Source organism: Ciona robusta, chromosome 11, assembly GCF_009617815.1.
Source record: "Ciona robusta chromosome 11, ASM961781v2".
Taxonomy (NCBI): domain Eukaryota; kingdom Metazoa; phylum Chordata; class Ascidiacea; order Phlebobranchia; family Cionidae; genus Ciona; species Ciona robusta.
The window spans coordinates 7,869,441-7,888,054 of NC_143245.1; the positions used below are offsets into that span (position 1 = coordinate 7,869,441).

At 37.2% G+C, this 18,614-nt stretch overlaps 2 protein-coding genes across 5 annotated transcripts; one reads left to right on the forward strand and one right to left on the reverse strand.

Annotated features, from left to right (window-relative positions):
• Window positions 1-420: 420 nt before the first annotated feature.
• Window positions 421-3,296, reverse strand: LOC149729045 (kelch-like protein 15). Its single transcript, XM_089887523.1, has 3 exons — window positions 1,795-3,296; window positions 1,322-1,526; window positions 421-1,114 (listed from the first exon to the last, which is right to left on the reverse strand). Exons 1-3 carry the CDS (start codon window positions 3,087-3,089, stop codon window positions 623-625), a joined length of 1,992 nt encoding a protein of 663 aa, XP_089743649.1. The 5' UTR covers window positions 3,090-3,296; the 3' UTR covers window positions 421-622.
• A 187-nt stretch (window positions 3,297-3,483) lies between these two features.
• On the forward strand, window positions 3,484-18,531 carry LOC149729046 (uncharacterized). 4 transcript variants are annotated; one of them, XM_089887509.1, is made up of 12 exons: window positions 3,484-4,005; window positions 4,304-4,873; window positions 5,155-5,274; window positions 5,527-5,642; window positions 6,538-15,206; window positions 15,630-15,685; window positions 16,046-16,113; window positions 16,466-16,512; window positions 16,574-16,782; window positions 17,161-17,280; window positions 17,500-17,715; window positions 18,156-18,531. In XM_089887509.1, exons 2-12 carry the CDS (start codon window positions 4,792-4,794, stop codon window positions 18,206-18,208), a joined length of 9,756 nt encoding a protein of 3,251 aa, XP_089743635.1. In that variant the 5' UTR covers window positions 3,484-4,005; window positions 4,304-4,791; the 3' UTR covers window positions 18,209-18,531. The 4 variants fall into 4 exon arrangements, with proteins under 4 accessions (XP_089743635.1, XP_089743636.1, XP_089743638.1 ...); XM_089887510.1 differs by having other exon boundaries at window positions 17,539-17,715; XM_089887512.1 differs by having other exon boundaries at window positions 17,161-17,232.
• Window positions 18,532-18,614: the final 83 nt, after the last annotated feature.

The window sequence follows — 18,614 nt, forward strand, 5'->3', positions numbered from 1 at the left end:
TTATGCCAACAGTATAACTGAGTCTACGCACTTTGTGGTTGCAGATGTTATAGCAATTACCACCAGTGTAATTAGGTCACATTACAGCAATGTCTTTTACAGCCTTGTTGCTTTACACTCTTGGGATTTACCAATTAACATGTAACTACTAGTGTGTACCTTTTAATGGTACTGCCTATGTAGTAGCAGAATGCTTGCTCTATTTTTCGTTTTGCAAACGCTCAGTATTGAATGTAATATGTTCCAAGTTGCCATATTTCTCTGGAGCATAAAACGTAATACTATCTGGATAGCGGGTTCACTTAAGTTCTTGAGGTAACCATGTGTTATGTACACAATGTATTGTTTACCATTGTCTGTGGTTAAAACTGCTGACCTAGTTTGACTCCAAACGCGTTGCCTGCTGAAAATAACATTCAATAAAGTTGTGTTTGTATTCAACAAACTTATCAGCGAGATATGTTGACGGTAGAGAGGTTTAAGAACTCAGTGATACAATAAAACAATAGGAACAACGTAGGGCATAAAACTGATGTTTCAAAAACACAATATTTTTCTAAACACTTGATGTGTGTGCTAAGCACCATGTACGTTATACACCTTATTCATATAAAGCACCCAATTAGATTTTGTGAAATGAGAAATCTATTGCAATATTCGGCGAGTCAACAGATGCTTTTACTTGGTACCACATTCGTTTTGCGTTGTCGTACGCAACGGGTGGATACGAGGTCGGTTTAGATACAGAAAACAGAGAAATATGGCCGTCAACTGTTCGAGTTGTGTTTAGTCTAAGGGTTGACTGGAAGGGCTCAACAGGAAGAACTTGGCCGAGAAATAACCAGTTTTTGTCCTTCGTATCGAACGCTTCGATTTCCCACACATTTCTACCAGCAAAGGGGTTGTCCACTCCACCTACCACCCATAGCTTGCCATCGTGGCCAGGCACCATAGCATGGAAACCACGATCCACCATCATGTGTGAGAACATCTCCTCCCATGTGTTTGATACAGGGGAATAACATAACATGGTACCAAGAGACTCAAAATCATTGAAACCACCAGAAACATAAATGTTTCCTTCGTAGCTGAGTCCGGCTGCCATGTAAACACCCTGTGGAATAAAATGAAGGTTTAGATTTATGAATGTTATAAAATAATAGGAGTTGACTTGACCTAGCAACCAAGGGACTTTTATTGCAGCTTTATTTACCTACTAAACTTGTAATTAAACTAAATCTATCTGCTGTCAAATGTAATAAATTTTACGAATCTCTGTAGCAGATGCTCTTTATATAATTTATTTTTCCCTTTTATTTACCTGTGGCAGATCTCTTAGAACAGTCCATGTATTGTCTCTGCAGTTATATTTCTCGCATGCTGACAACGCTCCAGTGCGGTTGCGACCACCAATGACGTAAATCTCATTGTTAACCACGCAAACGATAAAGTCTCCACGCTCGTGTTTCATATTCTTTAATTCAATCCATGTGTTAAGCCTTGGGTCGTATCGAAGAACTGAAGAACTGCAAAACAAATGAGATCATGAAGCAAACATAAACAACATGTCAACAACAATAGATGTACTGCTTATCACTGCAAGGAAAGGTTTCATTTGAATCATAACAATACTTTCTGTTATACTCTAATTAGACTTGTATATTACCACGTTGTTTTGTTAAGGAAACTCATTAAACTGTAGCCTATTCCTCACAGTTCATATACTTTATAATAAAAGCACAAGGCATACTTTACCCACAAACTTTAAATATTTACACCTCAAAATATATATACCTATAGCCTGTCTTGTAGTATCTTGTCCCACCAAACACGAAAATGAAGCCGTTCAGTTCAACCACATTGTGGTACGGGTCACGGATGGTTGAATCGGTTTCTGACGTAAAAACCTCATCGGTAATTAGATCATGTTGGGGGAAGTCCCTTGGGATGAGAACTTTGTCTTGAGTAATGACTCCGTCAATGCAGACGCATGAGGATTTGGTTTTACGCAAGTTTGTTTTGTTTGTTTGAAGAAATGGCTGTTCGTGTACTTGGCAGTGATAGTTTGATGCTGTGTTGTAGTGGGTAGAAATAACCTCAGTGAATGGTAATAACTCTTTGAGTTGATTGAAATATCTTTCCAAGGTTTCTGGTGCGATTAAAGTGAATCTGATGTTGCTTAACATTTCATTCACTGCCTGTTCTGTGAGATCAAACACATGCTCTTCCATCCATCCTAGAACAACTTGGAAAACTGAGCTCTCTGAGCTAGAATCGGGGTCCCCACCACCCAGAGTATCACTTTGCAAGCACCACAACAAGTCACCTTCATCTAGGAGTCCAACATCACATAGATTTGATCCCAGCTCCTCAAAATGCTGATGGATAAAGAGAAGGCATGTTCGTGTGAAAGAATCGAGCCCAAGGTCCTTGCCAAGTCTGTACAAATTGCAACAGTTTGTGCTGAAAAGCTGTGCAAGTAAATACTCCTTGCAGCTATGTACCAGTTCATGTATTTGGTAATACACTGCAAGATGCATTATTTCTGTTGCGTCAGTTAAGTTTAGTATGATCTCTCCTGTGTAAATAAACTCCAAAACTTTTTGGAAATAAAAACTGTCCGTTCCTTTTAGTTCAATGCAGTTCATGTTATTTTCTTTCATGTTCAAAGTAAACATTGCACGAAAATATTCGCTACATGCGGCTAGTACGACGCGATGCGCGTCATGTTGGGAAGATTCGGTTTTCAAAGTGACGTCACAACAGTGATGGTGTAATCGGAATTCGTTCAAGTTTCCCAGTCGTTGCTGCAGCGAGTCGTTCACTGACTTGTGCTGCAGGGTATTTGGAGTGACACTATCTAACGGTAAGTACGCGTCTTCTACAGATATCGATTCACTTGTCGAAGACGTGAAGCCTTCGTCCTCGGAGCCGCTATCTCCGTCGCAGGAGCGGGCACTTAGCAGAACTATTCGGTGGGCCGGCTCGACTTTTATCTTGCCTGGTACTACAATATCACATAATATTCCAACTTGTTGGAATTTGCTCATCTCACGGAACAAAATAGCGGCGTGGTCGTTTTTCTTCATTGCGGCATGTATATGGTCTATCTTCGCCTGCCCGAACACATTTATATAAGTGGAACACAATTGCCGCAAGCCTTGCGGCGCAACTGTTCAAAACAATCTGCTGCTAATGCCTACGTGCAAAGAGAAACGAATGCTAAAGCCAGACTCGGTAAACAACTAGCCTAGGCCTTTAACATAACGGTTTAGTTGACGCTCGCTCACCGGTTTACATTTTAAACGGCATTTTCCGTTGCGAATTGTGGTAATTTAACTGTAAAACGTATAAACTGTTTGTGAAACTAAATTGTTCATTTAGATATACAGAGTTTAGCCACATTTATAAGCTAAAACTGCAGTCAACATGCTTATGGAGCAGGAGCAGAGAGAAAAGAAGGAGAGAGCAATTTCCTTTCCATTGAGGAGAGAAAGGCAATGACGCACGTTACTTAAACTGAAATGGTAAAGCGTGCTGAACAACAAAAAACATTCGGTGAAAAACAAAGAAATCATTCTCACGCTGCGTGCTTACCGCCCTGCAGTAATGGAGGAAAAGTTCTAATCTGTTGTGTTAACATTGTGGTTTGAACTCTACGTGTGAAATAAAACGCAATCGCAAATTAATCATTTTGACATTCAGTTAAAAAACTGCAGCTTTTGCCAATTCACATATACCAGTGTTTTCAATTTTTTTTTATATTTACCAATTACGTTGTTTTTCATACACACTTTATTTGTTTGACATAATTAAAGTATTTCTAGATTATAACTAAAATAAAAAATATAATTTGTATGGTGTTTTCTGAGCTATATTTTTGTAATAAATAAAATGTAAACGGAATATTTTTTGTTTTAAATAAACATTTTAAAATATTCGGAAACACTGCGTCGCGCCGCGCCATTTTTCGTTGAGAATTTCACAGCATGTGTTTACCGACAGGTAAGAGGTTTATAAATTTGTTAAAGGAAAATTAATCAAAATGAACGTTTTTGTTGATCATTCATGTTTACATCCCCGACTTACTGTACAATATGACCATATGCTTAATATTCTTTTTTTATTGCTGTAATAATTTCGTTTGTTACTTTTTAATTTTTTACACCCACGTGTATATTGGACAACAAAAATCTATTTTTGCATCACATACTTTATTACATGTTATCAGTTTTTGCTATAAACATAACACACATAGTGGCTGGCTTATTTTAAATTTATTTTTATTTCCTCTTTTTACCAGGTTAGGTGCCGAACATTGAACAAGAAGTAAAGTGTATGTACCTCATTACCTCAATACCAGCATATTATTTTGATTATGTAACATTGGTGTTGATAAGACACATTATATATGTTAATATTCGTTGTTCCAGTTGAGGTTCTTGGATGAATTGAAGACATTGAACTAACATTTCAAACTCTTTCTTATCATTGAAATTCTTGGTTTAAACTATCAGTGTTTTTTTGTTGTTTTAGATTGCTATGTTTCATATTATTGTTATCGTTGTAGTTTAAGATACAAATAAACTTTAAGCCTGTGTTGTAGATGTGCATTAACAATTAAGGGGTTTTATTAAACTGATTACTTCCATATTTATATGTGCTTGTAAAAATGATTTATATTCCATGTAAAGTATATATTGCAATACTTTTAATGAATATATATTATTTTATTCACAATATTGTTTTACCATTTACTTGTATTTCCAGATATCCAATTAATCTGATAAAATGAACAAAAGTAACATTGTAGATACGCTACAGGATGGGAAATGTTGCAAAGCATTTATCACAGAAGTTCATATTGATAACGGTGACTTTCTATCAATGCCATACTTCAATAAAGCACCACATATAAAATACTAAAACACTTGTTACAATCTAAAAAAATTCAAAGAAACTTTTTTAAACACCCTTATTTTTTCAATATGGCTGCATATTATCAATCATATAACCTAATTTACTTTAGTAAATTATTCTAAGAAACCTTTTTTTAATTTGAATAGGCTTTTATGAGGCTGTATTAAAAATATAGTTATCATTATTTGGTTTTAATCCTGTTTTAAATAGCGGTATCCATCATTCACTTTACAGATGGCAACCTTATCTTAGGGGCTCAAACAAACCAATCAGAATTTGATCGTTTCTCGGAACTTTCTGATGATCTTCAAATTAAAGGAGGAACCATGGAACTACTGACTGCTCCTAAAGAAGGTATATTTATATATTTCAACGAATATATTCATTAACGAAAAAACAACAAAAAGAACGGAATTAGCGATAAACATGTCTACCCCAGAATTGTCTGCATTTAACATTGGAACCAAGTTTGTTTTACAGGAATGTAACTATTCCTGGCTCCCTTGCATTTTAAAAGTTCGGTGCCATTTTTCTTAAGTAATCATATAAGAAACCTACTGTACAATATCTACAATATATATGTATAATAATAACAAACTTTATTAGGTGGTATATGTGCATGTAAGTATGACAAGGACGGACAATGGTATCGAGCTCAACTGACCAATCTTCATTCACCTGGATTGTGGAAACTTCAGTTCATTGATTATGGGAATTTCGAGGTAATTTTTATGACTAGGGTTGCATTTATTGTGTATGTTTTGTATGGATAAGGTGGCAATAGTTATATTTATTTGATGGAATGGATCAGAGCTTTCCAATCTTTGGGCCTTGTTAATCGAAGTTTACCAATTTTACACAAAACACTGCATTTAATATAAGTTTGTGTGGCTAGGTTGGGGTTAATTGAGTTTATTTGATGAAATAGAAGAATAGTTAGTTAACAGTGTTTTGTTTGCGATATTCAATGACGAGACTATACTTGTTTCATTTTTACTCCAGTTTATTGCATAGGTTAAGTTGGCTACGTTATTTATGTGTTTTGCGCTGAGGTTACATCTTTAAATCTGGGAAATCTGTTTGATGTTAATGTCATGTAGGCTACTGATGTACTGATACAGATAGGACTACTGTTGTAGATGTATTATTGTTATTTATCAGTTATGTTAAGTTGCTATGACTTACATTAAAATTGTGTGCGTAATTTATTTAAAGTGGTTACAAAAATAGTGATATTGTTTTACTAAATAATGGAGTAATGTAGTTCTGTATGTTCTATGACATTAACAAGCTTTACTATGCATAAGAGTTTGTAACTGTTAAGATAAAAAAGTATAATGTTTGTGGTTTAGAGTAATTGTCCATTTTCTATGTCTCGGATTGCAGATTACGAAATTGTATGAATTGCATTTACATTTTACTCTTGTTTTATTTAAACTATAGTTACGAAAATTTGCTTCGTGTTTTGAAACTTGGTGTTACCTTTAGATTACATTTGAGCCTCTAAATATCCATATACAAATTAATTTTTTTGTTGGTATGCCCCTTTTTTTGTGTAAATGTAAACCCCTCAAAATAGGTAAGCCCTATGTTTCTATACTGCTTATTATTTGTTAGATCGTGGAGCAATCGAAACTGCGGTGTCTGCCTGCTATACATGGTCTGCTTGGAGCACAGGCTGCAAGATTAATGCTCAATAACTCATATAATCCAATCAATAGTGCCGGATGTTGGACCACAGCGCACACTCAACATATTGCGGATCATTTTCTTTACTGTGAATTAGAAATACAAGTGGAGACGGTCCTTGATGGAGAAACTGTTTTGATTGAATGCCCCGCCATAGGAGAATCACTTGGCAAAGCTGAATTGCTGGAAATGAAAGTCCCTTACCCTTACTCTAAGTTTAGGGTTGGTCTTAAGTTTAATGTTTATGTCTCGTACTTCAATAAAAATGGAATTCTTTACATTCAAGACGTCAAACCCTCAGCTCAGTTTAACCACTTGATGACAAGCATTGAAGAATATGTTGAGACAGCAAGAGATTGCCGTTTACTTGGAAAAGAGGATTTTGTTGTTGGCCAGCTGGTTCTAGCGCAGTCAAGTTATGATAAACTGTACTACAGGGCTCAGGTTTTGAGCATAGACGGGAATTCCTGCATAGTCCGCTACATTGACTATGGAAATGAGGAAAAACAAGAACTCGAGGCATTATTTGTTCTTCCAGATGACTTCAAAACATTAGAGTTCCAGGCTGTTCAATGTTGTTTCCATGACATTGATATTCCTCCTGATTCTCGGGAATTTGTCTTCAAACACAAACTTGAAACTTTGCTACACCAGTTGGTTCAAATCCTTGTTGTTTCGCAAAGTCCTGGAAGAAGGCTCGGAATCAAGGCTTACATCGGGGGTAGGAGCGTTAGTGAGCTTCTGGTGGCTGCCGGCCATGCAAGGTTGCGGCAAACAAAGCAGGAGTTCGCAACCCCATCAGATAGTTACCAGTATCTAGATTTGGAAGTTGGATCGACAGTGGCCATGAGGACAACATACATTATTGATCCTTGCTCCTTTGCTATGGCTTCCTTGGAAGATATGCAAAGCTTAGATGCTGTTATGTCTAATATTGTACTTTGGTGCGAAAGGAATCAGAACTGCCAACTTCAGGCATTCCTAGTTGGGTTGCCTTGCTTGGCGTATCATGAACAAGACGATCAATGGTACAGGGGGAGAATATTATCAAGAAACCCAAATCTGACAGCTAATGTTCGTTATGTTGACTTGGGCAGCATAGCGACTTGCCCACTGTTGCACCTCAAGCCTTTGCCAGTTGAGTTTCTTCGATTAAAATGTCAGTCAGTGACATGTTCCCTACCACGCAAGCTAAGTGACAGTGAAGTAAAGATCTTGGGAAATCTAGTTGGTACACAGCTGCAAGTTAAGATTCTAATAAAGCACCAACACAACCACTACTGTGTAAAGCTAACCCATGAAAACAATGTTTTGTTTCTGCAAAGTCCACTAGAACACACAGTACCTACAGATAACGATAACAGTTGCAAGAATTCCAAACTTCCTGTGGGTGAAGTGATAAAGATTGTTGTTACAGAAGTTTATTCTCACAAGAGAATTAGTGGAAGAGTTATCAATAAAGAAACTGGACAACAATCACCAAATATTCAATTCTCATTGGACAGAACAGATGAGTTAGGCATTGGAAGGGACAATGCTATTCTACATCAACTGTTAAACAAGGAGTTTACTGCTATTGTTGTGGATTATGGGAGAGATGGATTCTACAAAATGGAACTGATTTCTAAAGAAAACGTTTCAATTAACAATGTTATTGTGAATGCTATGTGTTCTACATGTCATCCTGAAAACTTGAGTCAAATTGAAGTTTCTGGTGTTGAATACGGAAAGACGGTTCCTGTTAATGTAAGTTCTGTAGAAGACCCTGATTGTGTTTGGATTCAACAAGAAACATCTTCTAAAGAGCTGAAGAAACTTATCGATGATATGACGCTATTCTATGATATGATTGCAGAAGGTTGTATGCAGATAAGTGGTGTGTTGTCGCAAGGCCATGTATGCTGTGTTGAACTTGATGGGGAGGAAGCAACCCATTGGTACAGAGGAAGTGTTGTGTGTTCATACCAAGGGGTCATCGAGGTGAAACTAATTGACTTTGGAAATGATGTTTGCGTGAACAACAGTAAAGTGAAGCTGCTGTCACCGCAGTTTTACGTCTTACCACCTCAAGCTCTTAAATGCAAACTCTTCAATATTGAGCCATATGGAAATACCTGGACGGAAAAATCTCTTGTTTGTTTAAACCAAGTGCTTGGGAGAAGTGAAGTAATATTGAAGGCTAGATTCGTGACAAAGCATGGTTTGATATTTATCTTGGACCTAAATGTTCATTATGATGATGTGCTGGTAAATATGAGTGAACTGCTTGTGAAGAAGGAGTATGCAAAGTGGGTCAAACCTCCAGTTACTGATGATGCTGTTTCAGATTTAAATGTACCAATTGAAAGTAAAAGGAGCAGAAACCCACAAGAAGCGAAATGGAGTCATTTTTATCCAAGTCCAGGTCTCTCATTGGTGGGGTCTGAGTTTTCAGTTCGTTCACTTAAAGCAATATCTCCTGATGAAATTTACATTAAAACCTGGGATTCTGATCCCAAATATTCACACCTATCCAAGCAGTTGGCCATTTATTACAAAGATGTGGAATTTACTGCACCTTTAAAAGCAGGCAATTTGTGCGTTGGTTTTCCTTGCGCTTTATATGATAAGGAAACACAATCGTGGTGCAGAGCAGCTGTGTTTGAGTACAGCGATGTTAACGCTGTTAATGTCTGTCTTGTTGATTATGGGAGAAATCAAACGACAAAGTTATCGGATCTTAGAGCATTAGCCCCACGTTTAGTGAACCTACCACCAGGTTACATTAGATGTACTTTGTATGGGTTGGTTAGTTTTAACGGGGAGAAGTGGTCACAAGAAGCACTTGATGTGTTCAACCTGTATTTCAAAGTAAATAGAAAAGAAATTCAATGCACCATCCATGGCTACCTTGCTGATAACAAGGGTGTATGTTATATCAGCTCAATTAGAAGTCCAAGCTCTAGTATCGTGGAAGAAATGACATCTCTTGGTAGCTGCGCACCCTCACCATGCATAGGACATTGCGAACCACCTCTTAAACTGAAATCATTTGTCTACACAGGCTTGGATGTAGTTCGAGGTAAAGAAGAAGTGTTTTACGTGAGCCATATTGAAGGACCAGACCTTTTCTTCTGCCAGCTGGAACGTAATTTTTCCGCGTTGGATAAAATGAGTGAAGAGTTAAACTACTACTGCTCTAGTGAAGATAACAATGAGTTAATAACACCAGAGATGCTGATGTGGGATTCCATGTGTTTTGCTAAATGGGATGGACAGCAATGGTACAGGGCTCACTTTGTCTCTTGTTCTGGAAATTTGGCAAAAGTTTTCTTCGTTGACTATGGTAACATTGATAGTGTGGCCTTGGAAAATATACGGAGAGTGAAAAATCACAAGTTTGCAAGTTTGCCCATTCAAGCCTTGCCCTGCAGTTTGTCCGATTTAAAGATTTCCAGTCGACAGGAATTTGAAGAAGTAAAAAATACTTTGCAACTTATCATTTATGAGAAGATGTTTTGTGGAGTAGTAACTAAATCTACAAATGGGAAACTTTCTATTGATTTATACCAAGATGGAAAGCGACTGAATGATTTGTTTTGTAAGCCTTGCAGCCCTGTTGTGACTTCATCGGTTGTGGATCCCAACTTTGAACATAAAGATGTAAAATTTAAGGAAATTCCGTTTATTGGAGTTGGCTTGACAGAGGAAGCCACCCCTGCACATATTGTTAACCCACAATGTTTCTTTCTTCACCTGGTAAACCAAAACGAAGATAGAATGAGAGTTGAGAGAAAGGTGGACGGTTACTACACAGCGTTGCGGAATAGTGACTACTCGGTATCTAACCTATCAGTTGGAGATAGTGTGTGCGTTAAACGGCCAGCTACCATGGTATGGAGCAGAGCTGTTGTTTTGGAGGCTTCTTCATGTGATGATCAATATGTTCACGTACGTTATGTTGATATAGGATCAGAGGACAAAGTAATGAAACTACATAATGTGAAACAACTTGTTGAAGAAATGGGAAGTTTACCCAAAATGGCGATCCAGTGCTCGTTGCTTGGTGCGCACCCACAAGATGGCGCTAAGTGGTCAGAGTCGTTAATTTCCGACTTCAAGACAAAGATGAAATCTGATTCATTGTTTGTTGAATTTGTGGAGAAAATTGAAGAATCGTGGTTGGTGAGAATAAGGCTTGGTAAAGACGATCTATCCACGCTCATCATGGGATCAAATATGACCGCTGCTTGCGCTGAGGATTGTGTAGACTTGGATATTTTAGTGAAAACATCTCCTTTAATTCAACCATCCACTGTATTGCAGAGCCAGAACAATGCTCAGGTTTTTATTTCCCATATTGAGGCTTACAATATCGTTTACCTGCAATACGCAAAAGCTATTGACGACTTGGACACAATGATGATGAAAATTAACTCACTAAAAACATCGACTACTTACGACTGCTTGCCACATAAAGGTGACAACCTCCTCGCTAAATATGAAGATGGTCAATTCTACCGAGCCAGAGTTATTGATGAGGTGGAGGGGTCAGTCAATGTTTTCTTTCTTGATTATGGGAATGTATCTGCTGTTACTTTGTCTGGTCTTCGGGTTTTGGGCCAAGATTTTGCAGAAAAATCTGCATTTGCAACAAAGTGTGTTTTGCAGCACTTACCAGAAGACATTGGTGCAGAAGTCATTACTTTAAAACTTGAAGAATTATCTGACAGTGAAGATGTGGTGATAACAGCTGATGTGAATTGTGAATCGAACGAAGGATTGATGATTGAATTGAAGGTTAAACGACTCGGTGAAGACCCAGTAACACTGGCTCAGTTTTTAAAACCCAAAGGACCAACGAACAATAAAAGTCAGATGGAGATTGACTTGGATGACCATAATATGGCTGTGGATAGCAGGGAGAATGTTGTGGAAGAAAAAAAAGATGAAGTGGATATTAATGTACAATTACCTGTGTTATATTACACTGAAAATGCACATAACCCAAGTCCAAAAGGCGAAGAGGTTTATGTTTCGCATGTGGTTAACCCCGGCGATGTTTACTGTCAACTGAAGTCTCATCTTGATGATCTGGATCAACTGATGGATCTGATTGAATCTTATATTGGTGAGCATGGGGTGGAAGGGCTTCAGTTTCCTGTGAATATTGGGGCAGCATGTGTTGCCAAGTACGAGGTTGATGGTTTATGGTACAGAGCAGTGGTGGAAGAAGAATGCACAGAGGGTTTTGCGTCGGTTAAATTTGTTGATTATGGTAACACTGAAAATGTGAAACTATCTGAGGTTATGTACGCTGTACATGCGTGGTGTGGTTTACCAATGCAAGCAATTCATTGTAACTTGGTTGATGTTGCAAGAGATGATTGGAATGAAAAGGAAATGGAGGATTTTAACATTGAAGTTTCAGATGTCTTGTTGGTCGGAACTTTTCATTCCAAAGATAGCTCGGATGTGTACAGTGTTACACTGAAGACCACGGATGGTGCATCACTGAATGAAAAGTTTGGCGTCGTTTTATCCCCACAGTGCCTACAGATTGAAAATGGTAGCCAGAAGTTCGGGTACGCAAGTTATGTGGAAGACCCTCATACTTTCTTTATACATCTTGAAGATTCTGAAAAAGATCTTGCAAAACTAGAGGAAATGGTTCGAGAATATATGAAGAAAGATGGCCAGGTGTTGGGCAGTTTATCAGATGTTGTCGTGGGTGAATATTATTTAGCACAAAGCCCTGATGATGAGGAATGGTATCGGTGTAAGGTTACAAAAGTTGGCGAAGAAGTTTCAGTGTTTTTTATTGATTACGGCAATCAGTGTGAAGTTTACTTGGAAGAAATGCGAAAAATATCACCTGAGCTTGTAACTTTTCCCTGTCAAGCCATCCCTTGTCACTTAAAAGGTGTTTCCCATGTTACCGAACCAAAGCACATAGAAATAATTATTGATCAGTTTCTTGATAAGGTGGTGGTTAACTTGCTTCAAATAACGTTTGTATCGCACAGTGATGATGTATGGTGCGTGCATTTGAGTGTAAGTGGTGAAGACATGAGTAACATTTTGCTCAAATCTACTCAAAATATTGATTCGGATTTGTCCTCTCCACAGAATGTTGTTTGTGAAGAAAAACTTTCAACTAAACAAATTGAAAACAAAACACAACACTGTCTTGAAATAAGTCCTCACACTGCCCAGTTGTTGAAAGGAAACGTTGTTCATTGTTTTGACCCAACCTGCTTTTATGTGAAAACTTCAACCTTATATCGTCCAGTTAAATATGATCAGTGTTATGAGAAAGTTAAAAAACCACTGTGCAGGCAGAAATACCTCATAGAACTTGAGGGAAGCATTTGTCCAGTTGTTCTGCTTGAAATCTTAGAAGAGAAAAGTAAAATCTTAACTCTTAATGAAGGAAAAGTTATTTGCGTGGAAAATGTTACTTTTATGGAATTTAAACCAATATCTGGACAATCTGATTTTAATGTTACTTGCTGTTCTCTACATGGTTACCAAGCACAGCTTGAAGATAAACAACAATCTGCTTTTACAGAACTAGTTGATGGGAAACAAGTTCTTCTCTCTGTTGTCAGCAGCAACATAGGGTCTGGTGGGTTTGTTGTAAAAAAAGTTGAAATGACAATTTTGGGACCAAACGTTTTATCTGCTCTAGTGAAAACTCAAGACATAACATCAAACTTAGTGCCAGACGCATCTGCAGTACAATGCCCTGATAGTGAAAATCTAACAACAGATCAACCAATTAAATTACAACCGTTTGCATCTGATGTGCAACTGCCTACACCTGATGAACTTTCGGCTGAAGTATCATCTACAACTGATCAATTACCTACAACTGGTATACAACAATCTACAACTGATATTCAGCCATCTATAAGTGAAGTACAAACATCTACAACTGAACCACAACCAGCTACAACTGAACCACAACAAGCTACAACTGAACCACAACAAGCTACAACTGATTCACAACAAGCTACAACTGAACCACAACAAGTTACAACTGAACCACAACAAGCTACAACTGAACCACAAGCTACAACTGAACCACAACAAGCTACAACTGAACCACAACAAGCTACAACTGAACCACAACAAGCTACAACTGAACCACAACAATCTACAACTGAACCACAACAAGCTACAACTGAACCACAACAAGCTAAAACTGAACCACAGCAAGCTACAACTGAACCACAACAAGCTACAACTGAACCACAGCAATCTATAACTGAACCACAACAATCTACAACTGAACCACAACAATCTATAACTGAACCACAACAAGCTACAACTGAACCACAACAAGCTATAACTGAACCACAACAAGCTACAACTGAACCACAACAGTCTACAACTGAACCACAACAAGCTACAACTGAACCACAACAAGCTATAACTGACAACCCATTATCAGTTTACGAACCAACCCCTATTAACATATTCACATCCACCCCCACAATACCACAGATTGTTGTGGTTGATACAGATGCTGAACCAGATGCGTTACAACGAGGGAACAAACCAGTAAACTACGATGCGTGGAAGAATATGCTGATTCTTATCCAACAAATACGACACTTGTTCGAAGACAATATATTAACCGATCAGGAAATAATAAAAACGATAAAATCTTCTGTTTTGTCGATAAATCTGGACTTGTGTTCTCAAACATTGAAAGAGATTGAAGAAGGTGCTTGCCAAACTTATGTGGTGGAACCTAATGCACTGGGAGAGCTCCCATCACCTTGTATTAACCCTGGAGATTGCCATGAAGGGATTGTGAAACATATTGATGACCCGTCGTCGTTTTACGTCAAACTTCATTTCTTAGTTCGTAGCGAACGGAACAACGATTTTACAACGAAGAAAATAATCGGCGCGAAAGTTGGTTCTTTGTGTGGTTACTATGACAACGCAATGGAACAAGTTTTTATTAGTCGTGGAATTGTGGCAGGGATTATCGAAAGTGGTTATAAAGTTGTAGACATTGACTCTGGGTGTCAGGTCATTCTTGCACAGGACGATATTTACAAACTACCTGTCACTGAAAAGCAAGACCCTCCATCAGCTATGTGGTGCTCACTTGCCGGTGTTGGTCCCAAGTCAGATTCCTGGGATGCTGAAGCAATTGCTGAATTTAAACATCTATTCCAGTCAGATGAGAATGAAGAGAAATCTGTGCGAGTTGAATTTATTAAACCAGTGCATGGTGGGTTCACTGCTAAGTGGTTGGTGAATGTGACGACAGGAAACATTAACATTGCCTCCCATTTAATCAACGCTGGTCACGCAGTGTCAACTTTCACCAACGAGAATGAGGAATATAAATACTCAATAGATGTCAGTCTTCCAGCAATTTCAAGGACACCGCTTGGTGCGACGTTTACCAAGGGTTTTGAAGGAAGTAGTTTGAAGCTATCGTCGCCGCATATAGAAGAACCGCCAAGCTCTCTATTACTGATGTCGGATAGCGTCTTCACTGAATCGGGTGATTTAAACTTGGAAGAATCGCCAAAAGTTGCCGCGTGGAGGATTTATGAGAGTGTCAGCGATAACGTGAATGAAGAAGATCAAAAGTGAGTGTGTTTGTTTTATTTTATAATGGGGTGGGGGAAGACGGGACACTTTTTAACTGTACTTTCTCGTCACATTTGGTAGTAAACAAAGAACATTCAAAGAATTATAAAACCGTATTCTTACGACTCTGATAGACCGTTGTTAATTGTTTAAAACAGGTTTAGGATATTTAGATAATATGTGTTAAAGGTGTCCCGTCTTCCCCCACCCTACTGTATATATATTAACATAGCAGCCAAACTTAAAGCAAGGAAAGCAGGGATAGTAAACACAATTCTATTAGAGTTAGTTGTGTTTGTAAACAAACTTATATCATATACTGTTCATTAAACGAGTAGGATAATTTCATTGTATATTTTAAACAAACTGTCCCTTTTATTTATAATTTATAAGTCTGTTCTTCATGTGCTTTCCACTTACAGGCCACCAACTGTTGAACTTAACACAGACGAGACACCAAGATCAAATCCTGAATCTGGTAAATATTTTATTTATTTGCGCAGAAGGTTAATGTGTTTATCATGTCTTCCGATAGCCCGAATTCTTAGCGCTGCCACCATTGTGGCCACGTGTGTCTTTGATAAAGACACCTAATGACAATTGCTCCAACCCAGAGGTCAATAATAGGTTGTCTAAAGTGTCAGTAATACATTAAAACAAACAACAAACTTTAAAACAACCAACCACAAGCTTGCATCTTGGTTACTCTTAAGCGGGCACGAGGTGTGTGAAACAGAACACCCATGTCACAACAACCGTCGTTTCCCAGCCACGCAAGGATAAGCGAGCTCATTCATTCATCATAAAAGTTGGTAATTTATCTTATTCCAATTTATAGTTACAGATTATGAAAGTGCTGATGAGTTTGTTGCCACATCAAAGTTGTCTTCAACAATAGACAATAAGGTAAGTTATGTAAAACTTGTATGTAACAGATTTATGCTTTACTTTTATCGATATCGATCGAATATAGTAATATATGTAGCAATTCAGACCTTGTATGAAAAGGTAATATGTTCAGTAGAGCAACAAAAATGTGTGCACATTTTATGCATGGATTTTTTCTTGTTTCATGGTTTGTTTTTTTTTTGTTTTCATGGTTATTTTATGTGTTTTTTTTCTTGTTTTTATGGTTTTTTTCTTATTTTATTTATTCCTTAACCTTTCATTTTTCAATATCCATATTATTATTATATAAAAAAAAGTCTATTTTGCCTAATATGGTACTATTCTTGCAATAACACTGGTTTATTTACAGACTCCAGATATAAGTGATGGTGAAGAAAAAGACAAACAGGATGACAAGTATGATTGTGGTTATACATAATTTACTTGGGAAAAATTTTACTCTAATGTTATTTTAAAGGGAAAGCAGCAAATTGGATTTCGAAACTCATCTACAGTTGGTCTCCAATATCATAGTAAACGAAGCTTTGAATAAAGCAACTGCTATGTTCAGTAGAATAAACCAAGACATAACTCCAGATATATTGTTTGGGTCGCAGCAAGAAATTGTAACAACTGATGATACAAAAACAAGTATTGCTGTAGTTAATGACGATGTCACTGACAAGGGTAAGTTTAGTAACAATTTTATCATAAAATTTTTGTTCTATTAATATAGATATAGGCATCAAATTTTTTGTGTTTTTAGTAAAGTTTTGGGTGATAATGTTATAATACAAGCACACATATGTGGGTCAAAAATTGATGTCACTACTATTTCAAAAAATTGGGTGACATGTCGATGTCGCCCCCTAACATTATGCCTATGCTATTGTTATTATGACTAATTTGATTTCAGATTACCCAAACTTGTTTAAGGTTACACCTAAGTTATAATATTATCATTATTTGATTTCAGAAATTGGATCAGTTGACATAATTTTTATAAATGACATGCTGCCCTAACATTTTACCTATGCTATTATTATTAACAATATTTAATTTCAGATTACCTTTTACCCCGGCACAGCAGCAATGTTGTTTCAGCTGAATCATCGGTTGTTTATGATGATGATGATGGTAATTGTGATGTCATAGATGAACAATTGGTTGCTTGTGATGTCATAGGTTAGGATCAAATTTATTTTTAAAGATAGAAATTTTGATTTCTTTCCTGGAGGCCAGAAGTTTAGCATTCATGAATCAGTTTGTGCTTAGGTGCCTAGAACACGAGTTTTCTGGTTAGTTTCAATATAAACATGACAGATTATATACACACAATTGTCTTCATTTTCTAGCGTTTTAGTTCAGCCTAGTCATAAACCAGTAATATTAAATTCATTTCAGATTGTCTCAAATCTCAAGATAACAGTACCTTTGTTCCAGTTGCTTCTCATATTGATAATGTTGCAATAAATGAACAGCAGATGCTGAAGACTGCAGTTGATTGTGTAAACTCTATCATAACAAATGCATTGGCATCAAGTGAAGTGATAATGCCCACCAATGGTATGGAGAAAGGAGATTCAATGCAAACTGTTATCACGGATGTAAAAGAAAAAGGTAAATCCACCAACTTTGTGTAATGTTACCTACCATATAGAAGCCAAAGTTTAAGATGCAGGGGGGGCAGGGATAGTTAGATATGCAATCATTTAAAAATGAATTAGGTTTCAATGTTTACTGATTGAACAACAAAAAAATCATGATAGCCCTCCCATGGCAGCCATGCCCGTCTACCTCTTAAGGTGGCTGTACACAGTATCCGGAATTCAACCGTTTTGTCAGGATTTCGCTGCCGCATGCGGAACTCGGTTATGGGTTTGCATACGACTTCGCAAGTAAATTCGCATGACGGATACTGTGTACAGCCACCTTTAGTCAAACACTTAAAACACCATAAATCAATTAATATATTACATATACTTGTTCTTGTCTATTTATATTTTGTTTGTTTTTCTCTTCAGAACAATGTTTTTTTACATTCATTTATTTTCAACCAGGTTGCCCAATCCGTGGTTCTTCTGATGGTGATTTGGTTACAGAATTGAAATAAAACATGGGATATTTATGCAAATTGCAGTGTAAAGACAAGACAAACATGGAAAGTTATGCAAATTGGAAACAAACACACTTTGGCTCTAGCTGTCAAAACCTTCACTGTTAATTTGTATTTTCTATTTCGCGATTTCATTTTTGTGATTCCATCTGTTTTTGCTTCGTAAATCAGGTTAGTGAGTCCCATGTTATCAATATAACATCATTCATATATAAAAAAAAACACACAATTATTAGTTCTGTATTTCATTGTTTACCATAATGAACACATTCTTCAGTTTTCTTTCGTTTTTGTGCAACAAGTAAATTTCTTAAACTTTGTATTTGTGGTGTTTTGACAACAGTGTCATCCTGTGTTGGCAGACTGTTACTGTACAGTGAACATTAGGCTATGTAACTGAACT